We start from the raw sequence: 10,904 nt of genomic DNA on the forward strand, positions 1-10,904 counted from the left end.
AATTGTCCACAGGACATTTTTAATGCTGATCTCTGAGGTGAGACAGAGATTTTACTTTGGTCATTCTACCTATTCAGAAAGTTCAGTACACAATGAAACACTGAATACAGCTGCACTTCTGAAATGTATCTTGGATAACCTTATCTAAATAACTTCATTTGAAATGTGAATAGACTTTTGTGAGAGGAACTTTGCTAGATAAAATGAAGGGATATTTTTTAACTCTGCGGCTATTTGAAAGGAAAAAATCGAACATTTACTTTATTTTCTTGTGGAGAACTACTACGTGATTCCAAAACTAACATCTACAAGCCAGCAGTCAAGCCAAAAAAACACTGAAGAATGAGATAGCAAGCATTTCAAAGCCTTTACATGTAGAAAAGAATCTAATAGAAGAAAGGTAGTTTATCCAAGTATATAATTCTGGTCTTTATATTTGGAGGTTGCTTATTTAGAAATGTTCAGGCTTACAGAGCTGGACACAATAATAAAATCATAAACTGTATTTTCCCATGGCTGAGAAAATAGTTTCTGCAGAACCATCACCAGCGTTTTGAACTGTATTAACATTAACTATATTAATATGCATAACAACACTTTTGGACTATTAATTATATACTAACACTGTTCTGGTGCACTCAACTGACTTTTGGAAAGTTCTCCTCTCTTCATTAAGGGTAAGGTTTGTTTTTTGCCCTAGAGGCAGTTCCTTAAGCTTGCAACTGCCAAGAATATGCTGTGCTTATTGTGAAATACATAAAGGAGAGAAACCGCTCTTCTAAATCATTTTCTAACAGCAGTGAGATGTCCTGGAGCACAAGAAAAGTTACAGGAGTGCGGTTTTCTCAATCAGAAAAGAAAAATTGCTTCTCTGTTCTGCTGGAAACAAGGACATCTTTCCAATTTCTACAGTCGTAACATTTTGCAATGAGACAGCACCCCTGCAGAGATCACATACGTTATTACTGAATGACAACTAGTCCCTCGGCTCGCTTCGAAGCGACTCTCACCATCCCAGCGCTACCAGCCAAAACGCTCTCCCAGCAGAGAGAAGCGCAGCGTTTGTTTGCTACCGGAGTTAGGGACGGCTCACTCAGGGCCCGACTCCAAGTCTCCAGGAGAAAGTGGGAACATTTCCAGGGACTTCCACGCACTTCGCGTCAGGCCCTGGCCGATTCACGCGTGGCTTTCCCACCGCGCAGCTCAGAAGAAACCGACACTCCGAGTCCTCACGTCCCTTCCCACCTGACCCCTCTGGAAGTCCTTCACCCCTCTCTTCCTTCCTCCCTCCTTCACACGGTACCGCGGCTCCGGCACATCTGAATCATCCGACCCTGCTCCCCTGGGTCCAGGCCCGTGTCCGGGCCCCGGGACACGCCGTGCCTAGAGCTCACCCGTCCAATACGCAGCTTCCCGAGCTGTTTCGGGCGGGGTCCGCCAGCCGGCCGGGGAGCGCAGGAGGCAGGTGGCCCCGGCACCCTATACCCGCGCCCGGCCGGGGGTGCCGGGGTGCGACGGCCGCTCCCCGCTCCGGCGGCGTCACGGAGGGGAGGCAGCCGGCAGCGCCGCCAGACCCCTGGCGCAGGTGCCTTACTCCTGCCTCGGCGGCCGCCGCCGAGCCCCGCAGCCGCCACGGCAGAGCCCCGAGCCCTAACGCCGCGACCCTCAGCCCCGGGCACCACGTCCCGGCCCTTCCCCCGCCGCCGCCGGCCCGCCCCGTACCTGAGAAATCGGCGAGCGCCGCCACCTCCGCGCTGCACACGAGGATCAGGCAGGAGAGGAGGCGGAGGAGCCGCCCGGGCTCTACCTGTCTCCGGCGTGGGTGCTGCCCCGCATCCCCGTCCCTCATGGTGCGGGAGAGGGCAGCTCCGGGGCGGGGGGGCAAACCCGTCTCCTCACATGATGGAGCTGGCCCCGGCTGGCGGCGCTGCCACCCCCGGCCCGCCGGGCACCCTCCGCCGCGGGGCAGCGCCGGCTGCCCCGGGACAGCGCTGGCGGCGGGGCGCAGGAGGAGGAGGAGGGCGGAGCAGCCCTGCCCGAGGCCGAGGCCGCAGCGCAGCCGCCCCCCGCCGCGGCGGGAGTGGGTCCCGGTCGGCGTGGGGTCCCGGGAGACGCGTCGCTGCCGCTGCGGGGGAGCCCCCGGGGGCGGTGGGGCAGGGAAGCGACTCCTCGGCGGCGCCGTGCCTGGCACTGCCCTCAACGCGCATCGTGCGGGCCGGGCTGACTCAGACCCGGCTGCACCTCGCCCGCCCTCCCCCGGCTCTCTCCACCCCTCTCCGGGCAGTTCGAGGTCCCGGCACCTCCCTCTTGGCTAAGGGGCGTCGTTTCGCCTTCACACCCTGTGCGGAGGGCTTTGTGTTCAACTTATTTCTTCCCCCCTCATTCTGCTTGGCAATGGATAGACAGCTGTCACGGACTTAAGACGCACACCCTGACTCATGTGACAATATTTTCCCTGCTTGTATTATCCCCAATACAGATGCAAGATGCTCTACATCACTCCCTGTCCCCTGCAGCACAATTTCCCTGCCTCCCCTCCTTCAGACCTTCTTCTTCAGACCCTGCCAAATCTACCCCTCCAGCCCAGCCTCCTGTCTTCAGACGCTGTCTCACAGGTCTCTGGGGAAAGCCCAGCTGACAGCTACGCCCGGCAGGATCCCTGCATGGGAGATTTCACTGGGCAAACAGCTGTGTTAAGAAATGGCCCTGACTCTTCCATGTTGCAAAAGAAACTTTCCCTTTCTCCGTTTCCTCATATTGTTGCCTGACAACACCTTATCGCAGCCCTTAGCTTTAAGACTCGTGTAGTTCAGCATAGCTGAGTTTGAAGTGTGTAGGCTTGCTGAAAGCTTGCATTGCAAAGTGAGAAAACATCTTGACGTTACTTTGAGAGAGTTCAGGTTGTTCCCTGAAATCTTTTGAAAGGCTGAAAAGTAAACCAGTGGGAAGTTCAAACAAATTGTCGTTACAACCTGCTAAGCCACCATCAAATATAATTTGAATCTCCTTTTAAGGTATAGCGGACTAAAGGAAATAAATCAGGATACTAATTTCCTAGTTCCTGTAAGAGCTGCCCTTGGGAAAGAGAGCCTAGAAACAACACTGGAAACAGGGCATAAAAGCATCTTCTGCCTTGGGGATGTGCTCGAGTATAAAGTGGGTAGGGAAGAACATCAAGTTGTTTACATCCTGTCATGCATGTTCACACTGATCTTTCTCCTGAAAAAAAAAACATGAATAGGTGAGAGATGACGGAACCAAACTAATTCTGTTAAATCCGTTCCTCTCCTCCTGCTCCAACTGAAGTTGGATCCTGTCCAGGTTTGAATTTCCAAACTTTGGCACCTCTTTCTGGAGGTTAGACTGAACTTTGACCAGCTTGAACTTCATGTTTGAATTTGAGTCCACTTTCTTTCCTCACCCTCTCCCTCTTCACACACAGAACAACAACTGGGTAACACACATATTATAGCCAAGTTTCCTTAGTCCTGGGCAGATAAGAGCAAACCAAGTTTAACATGAACCTGCCTGAGGTCAGGGACATTGCATCAAGTTTTACTGAATTCAGATAACTGGGATCAAAGATGCCGAAAAAACAGGATAAAATAGAACAGCTCTGAAGCATCTGCAACTGCAAACAAGCATGCCAGGTGTGTGAAGCTCTTCCTTCTGGCTGCTTCAGATAAGGACAGTGTTTGCCTCTGAACTGAACCAGTTGCCCTGTGCTTTCCAACTGTGGTACTGGAAGGAGACTTGTGGGAGTCTCCTGCCTACTCCTCTCAATTTTTCCCTTTATATTGCCATACCTGGTCATTTAATCTGACACTTCCTGCACTCGAACTGAGAGGTCAGTTCCACCAAAGGTAGAAATTAATGCCAGGGGAATGTTATAAGTGGCATAGATTTTTACCCATCCATAAAAGAAGCATGGATCACACATGGATCTTCTAGAAAGGTGTTTAGATGACTACAGTGAACTTTCTTGTCTACCTGCCATGTCTACCGTAACTACATATCTACAATAGCTTCAAGTGAGTGCAGTCAGGTGATCTATGGCTTCAGGATGCCAGAGCCTCAGTCCCTGTACAGTTCCTGGAGACAGTTCTCGTATTCAGGCCACCTGCTATAGCTCTAACAGGAGGTGTTTCACCTTCTTCTCTGTGAATTGCTCCTTAATTCCTGGAGCATAGATGTCAACAATGGCAACTGTTGTATGTGACTCTGAGTAGACAGTGGAACTGTGACAAATGCACAAACAATGCAGAAGAACATATAAAACATCAAAAATCACTGAGAAATATCATGTACTCATGCTTGAAAGTCTTTGAATCAGAAGATCCTGCGTGGCTGTTTGCCTGATGAGAACTTGTGAATCTTCTCTTTCCAGTAACGAAAAAAACATCCCAGTAGTGCAGGAATGAGCCTGGTATGTTTTTGGCACTGTGCAAGTATAACCCAAAGGCAAAGGCAGTCTTCAAGCGCAATGACTAAACTTGGAGAGGTTCAAAATGTCGTAGGTAACCCCCAGGGAGGTGAAGCAGTGAGGATTGAATAACAACACAAGAGGCTGCTGGGTGCTCCTATATGTAGATGTCTGCCTTTTAGGGAAGCCTCCCTGTGGAGGGGTGCAACTTCTGGACATTGTAGCCAACAGGAATTGAAGACATGTTTTCAGTAAAATGGCACTGCCATTTCTCCCCCCACCCCCTCCGGATGGGAGCTACTTTGCTATTCAACATTAATCTAAAATCTGTAATGTTTTTGGTAATCCCTGCTGTCCTCAGCAGTGTAAACCACAAAGGTAGGAAGGGAGAAAGCATTATTTATCCTGATGTACAGAATGTGTTTCTTTGCCATAGCCTTGAAAGCAGCTTCTACAAGCTGGCAATGTTCAGTCATTGGAAGACAATTTAACTAATCCAGACACGTTCAGCATGTAAAATTCCAGAATCTCTCAGCCTTGGCCTTTCCTTATAAGTAACAGGAGTGAGATTCATTTTTTCTTTCAGGCTGTAAGTTCAAATGCAGGCTAGATATCATGTCTGCTTCAAACAGTTTCTTTTCAACTTGGGGACAAAAGAAATCATTTCACAGTGTCAAAAATGCAGGAACTGTGTTGTGGCATGGAAGCTTTTCAGGAGCAAAGCCAAAATCTGAGCTCTTAATTTATTTTTTCTCCATATTATTCATTTTTCTCTGAACTTTAGCCAAATTGCCAATTTGAAACTCGTATCATGGCTTAGTGTATGGAAATTCTAATAAAATTGGTGCTGTCAGTTAGGAAATAAACAAACAATGTAAAATAATAGAAGACAGTTGAGTTAGATGGCTTAAAATTTTCTATTAGTAAAAAAAAAAAAAATCACAAGATCTATAGCACCATAACAAAAATTATCAGAAAAAGACAATCTCAGAAATACTTTTTCACATACATATACACATCTACCCACTATACCTCCTACTGCTTTTTCTTACTCTTTTCTCTCCCATAAATTTCTATGTCATTTTTATTTTCTCGTCCCAGAATAAAGTTTCTAAGAAGTTCACTAATGTTCTCTTTGGCTTTTGAGGGTAAAAAAAAAATCTAAGTAGAAAACCCCAGGCTTTTCCCACATTTTAAAATGCTTTATATTCCTACATTGTGACACAGATGAAATCCACACAACAGTTCAAACAAGCAGGCTGCTATCCTCTCTCTGTTTCTATGGAAATGAGTGCCAGACCAGTTAAAACAAAGTACATGCTTTACAGTAATCACTATATGGTGATTATTTAAAATAACATAGCACATTTTTCCTGATTCAACCTCTATTTCTATGGATACAAGAATGAAAATAGTGGTAGAGAAGCCTCTTTTGTATTTTTTCAATCCTAAATGTGATTTGGATGCTGTAAGTTCTCACAGAGTGCTACAGATTATAAGTTCTAAAAAGATCTTCAAGTGTGCAATAATTTGAACTTGAGAGGAGCAATTCTGCAAGCTGTAGTTAGGAAACATTCTCAGACATCTCAGTAGAAGTCTGAATAAATACAGAGCACAGTACTTCACCCACCAGGTTTAGAAGGAGGGGAAATATTTCCTATTTTCTGCCATTTTTTGACTCACTTCAGAGAAAGCAAAATTACCTTACAAGTTTTGAGTTTTGTGGTCATAAGCTGCTTCCTGCATAGTCAGCTCTTGGCTGAACTAATCATAACACCATAGAGACCCTGACCACTTCACAAAAAAGAAGTAAGATGGAACACATCAAGTTTGTGAAACCAATCTCCTCATGTTTCATCCCATCTGAATGAAATCTCATTCCAGCATCCTTCCCACACACAGCAAAGGCCACTGCTCCTCACATTCCTGAATCACAGAATCACAGAATCGACTGGGTTGGAAAGGACCTCAGAGATCATCAAGTCCAACCCTTGGTCCAACTCCAGTCCATTTACTAGATCATGGCACTAAGTGCCATGTCCAATCTCAGTTTAAAAACCTCCAGGGACAATGAGTCCTCCACCTCCCTGGGCAGCCATTCCAATGCCTGACCACTCTCTCTGGAAAGAATTTCTTTCTAATATCCAGCCTAAATTTCCCCTGGCAGAGTTTAAGCCCATGCCCCCTTGTCCTATTGCTAACTGCCCGGGAGAAGAGACCAATCCCCACCTGGCTATAACTTCCCTTCAGGTAGTTCTAGATAGTGATGAGGTCACCTCTAAGCCTCCTCTTATCCAGACTAAACGAGCCCAGATCCCTCAGCCTCTCCCCATAGGTCTTGTGTTCAAGTCCCTTCACCAGTCGTGTTGCTCTTACCAGTCTTACTGGTACCTCTCCTGTATACGGATTATTTCTTCTAGCAGTACACCTGGGCACTTGTATAGACATGAAGTAAGAGCCTGTGGTGGATGCACACAGCAGATTTAAGACATCTAAACACTGTTCTGCAGCAAGAAGAACCCTAAATCACCCCCTTTGCGACAGAGGCATGCCCCATTTTACAGAGCTTAATGCTGCAAACAAGAGAAAAAAAAGACCCAAGGTGGAGGAAGAACAAATGCACTGAGAAAAAAGGTCCTGGATTTGTTGTTCTTGACCTCTTGTCTACCTTAGCATATAAGTCATCCCTGGTCATTTCCTGACATGAATCTTCCAAGACGGACTAGAAAAGACCATGTGTCTTACCTCTCAGTTTAGGAAGGACATTAGGACAGAGCTTCTGGGTGGACCACAGTCTTGGAAATCAGCCTGTTTACTTGTGAAAGTGACTCACTATGGGTTTACTCTTTCTCCTTAAGTATGTATTTAGGATAAGATTTTCCAAAATGCCTAATGATTTTGTGTACTTGAAATTCAAGACAGCAGCTTTTTAAAGCCACAGAATCAATGTCAAAGCACTGAAAAAGTGGTGGGTTTTCCAAAAGCCTTGGGAAATCAGTTCTCAAGGTCTCTCAGGTTAGGCATGCAAACCCAGTAGTTCCAGAAAAAAAGAGTAGCCTGTATCAATATCTGATCAATGAGAGTGAATAGTTTTGAGATCCAGCCTCACACTAATTCAATCTGAGCACCTCAAGATTAGGAGCAAATAACAGAATTTGAAATTAATATTGCATTGTTTCTAAATGTTTGCTTTTCCTTTCCAGAGCATAAGGGTTCCATGGTAAATTCTGAAGAGATGTTTAATGACTACGTTAAACTAACTCAAGCTTGATGATTATTGAAGATTATTCTGTATATAGAAGGTAGGAAGGATTTCAGTATGCATGGAAGATACTCTTTTTCTGCCTCTGGATGTAACTATCCCATAGTGCCAAAGGGTCTGTATGTTGAATTGAAGGGTTTATTCATTTTATCGCAAGCAAATACCCATAGCTGCTGTCAGTTCATACCTCCTTTAGCTCTTCCCAGCCTGCTCACTGACCTTCCTGCTCTTCTGTCCTCTTCCCTTTTCTAATCTTTCCACTCATCTTCAGCATCTGGGCAAGCAGCCTGATTCCCGACTCATACCGCGCTCTGGCTCAGAACCTGGTGCTAATGCATGTTAATACTGCTGACGCCACAGACGAGTTGGGTCCTTTGATATCAATAAGGCTCTAGTGTAATGCTGGGAAGATAAACTGTCATTAGTCAGGTTTTTAAATGCACTCCTTGAGCTATTCAGAGAAGTGCTGCTCCAGCTGAAGTAACTAAGAGGCTGGAGGAGGAGGAGTGATTTTATTTTTCATGATGCAGAACAAAAAAAGCTGTGGTTTTACTAAATTGCTGAACTACTTACATCAGAGAGTCATCAGCATTGCAGGGCAGTTTCACTGGAGTTCTTGTCTCAGCCCAGCCCACCCAGTCAATTCCTGAGTCCATATACCATTCCTGTGTATCACCCAGAACTCTTGTTTCTAAATTTCTGGAATTCAAGCTTTGCAATGTTAATTTCTCCAAGTGTGTGAGCTGGCACTGGGCTGCTTAGAGTGAGGGTGGTGGGAGTATGGGGCACAGGACGTGTGATGAGGAAGAAGTGATAGTGCTGGGCTGTGTTGGGAATATTCCCTTCTTGTGAGGCTGTGTTGAAGAAGTGGTCCTAACTCTTAGTCCGTCTCTTGGCAGCATCCACCCTTTCTCCCTCTGTGATCCCATGTCTCAGGTGTCAAAGGCTGGAAAGTGGAAAGATCTGATGAACAGATGTATGTCACACAGGAACTTGAAATTTTGGAAAAAGCTGAAGGAAACTTTTCTATTCTGTAAACCATGAAAGAACTCTGAGAAGAAAGATGTGGTTTTTTATTATATTCAGTCCCGCTGAATGCTTTCTATAATTAATTTAAACATCAAATGAAAAATTCATTATAAGAAACTACTGCATTTCTTACGTGCTGTGGCCCAAAGTTAGTGTGGAGCAGATCACAGATCATACATGGGCACCAAGGGGTACCACCACTAGGAGCACTAGTGGTGCAGTGGTGCTGTAACTGCCAGGGGCTCTGCTAAACCAAACATCAGTGGTTTTAAAGGTAAAGTCTGAGCTGGGATTAGAATCAGATGTATAGCTCAGTTTAGGTATGGGTTTGTGAGTGGCCCGACTCATAGGAATAGTCACTCAACTGTAGTGTGAGGTTGCAGGCCAGGAGATCAGGCTGAGCTTAGCAAGGGTCACCAGGGCATGGTTAGGAAATTATACAAGTTCATATCAACAGACTTAAGTTTGAGGGCTGGCGTAGCCAGTGTTGCTGAGCTGCAGCTAAAGGCCAGAGATAGGGGCTGTGTGAGGAAGATAGGAGGGTTTGTGGCTGAAACCAGAAACCAGACCTTGATTAAGGTATTGGGTGAGGACTGGCCTAATCTGCCAAAACAGATTTTGTCTTCAGGATTGCATGAGTGAGGTTCCTAGAGCTAGGGATAATGGTTACGTTTGGGAGACAAATTAGGCAGGACGGCAGGGCTGGGACTTGTTAGTCTAGATATGGTTCAAGCTAGCAAAGGCTTCAGAGGTCAGATGATGGCTGATGCAGGAAAGGGTCACTTGGCTTGATTACTTTTGCATCTGGAACTGTTTTTTGAAGGAGAGCAAGAGCTATATTTCATGAGAAGGACTGAGAATTATTTTTCAGACTAGCAAATGCCAAAAGTGGTAATGTGTATCTTGGAAATTATTGTATGTTCATCTGGCAAGAATCACAGAACTATCTTTCAATTTACTGAAAACCGGGCATCTTAGAGATTAATTCTTGACTCATTCACTGCTTACATCTGTTGAACATGTAGGCACAACAGAGCAGATGAACTTTAAGCTTGATCTTGCATTCTTCGATTGTGCCTCTATGAATGGAGCTGGCCAAAAAACAGACTTGGGGGAGAAAAACTGTCATAGATATAACAGAGAAAGAAAAGGACATAGGCTTCAAAGTACAGTACAGCAAGATTATGAAAATAATCTGGCTTGAAGTGAAATTAACAGTCTTCCTAACCATCCCTGTTAAAGCCTATGACAGCTATTCAGGCAACAAGAGGAGATAATAATTTAATTTAAAGTTGAAATTAAAATAATTTTCATTAACACTTTGCAGTAATATTTTTATACTAGATATTCTATGAAATATGGTGTGATAATAGTGATCGGGCTTGTAACTCTGATAACTATGACTTTTACCTGGAAGATATCAATATGGGTGCTTTAAGCTTTTTAAAAGCTGTGCTAAATAAATATTTTCTCAGCTCTACTAGCTCTAGCCTTCATTTTCATCACCTCAAAACTAAAACAACTCTCTTTTGAGAATGATATTTACTTTCCATATTATGTGCCGCCCAACTTCTGGAAAACTTTAAGGTTGAGACAAAGGATTCCCATCATCCAGAACAACCCACCAGTAATGTTTTATGGAAGAACTGAACAGAATTTAATAAGAGAATTGAATTGTGCCTTCGCATAGAATTTGCTATACTATGGTGAATTCCAAATGAAACTGCTATCAAAGCAAGCAGAAAAATAGTTGAAATCTACTGAGTTATAATTAAGTATTTCTAAAAATATCATCAAGCAGTAGTAGAGTTTGGAGTATGATGTAACTAGCATCATTAAGATGCTTTTTAGCCTTGTTTTTCTACAGTACTTTTAAAAAGCCCTTGTAGCTAGTATCTAGCAATTAATATTTTCATATTTCCTTTCTGTTTCAGGTACTCCTTTTATTTTACCCTTTTCTGCATTCTAACTTCACCTTCTTTTATTTTACTCACCATCTGTTCTCAAAACATCATAGCATGTTCCATCAGCATTAAAGCATTTGTTCATCCTGAATCCTAGAACAGCTGTTAATGTTGCCCTCTTCTGGATCACTTCTTTAAACAGGATTTTGTTAAAAAAACAGTTTTAACAAAAACTCATCTCAGGAAAAACATAAAACCATTAATACCACTTCTATTTATTACTTGT

General features: G+C 44.4%; 1 protein-coding gene across 5 annotated transcripts in view; it reads right to left on the reverse strand.

Annotated features, from left to right (window-relative positions):
• The window catches only part of EVA1C (eva-1 homolog C), a 56,754-nt gene extending 54,566 nt beyond the window's left edge, over window positions 1–2,188 (reverse strand). For all 5 annotated transcript variants that reach the window (XM_082043133.1, XM_082043134.1, XM_082043132.1 and 2 more), the window contains exon 1: window positions 1,723–2,188. In XM_082043133.1, the coding sequence (XP_081899259.1) occupies window positions 1,723–1,849 (127 nt within the window). In that variant the 5' untranslated portion in view covers window positions 1,850–2,188. The remainder of the gene's footprint in view (window positions 1–1,722) is intronic.
• Window positions 2,189–10,904: the final 8,716 nt, after the last annotated feature.

The sequence above is a fragment of the Streptopelia decaocto genome (genome assembly GCF_964273445.1).
Source record: "Streptopelia decaocto genome assembly, chromosome: 1".
Lineage (NCBI taxonomy): Eukaryota > Metazoa > Chordata > Aves > Columbiformes > Columbidae > Streptopelia > Streptopelia decaocto.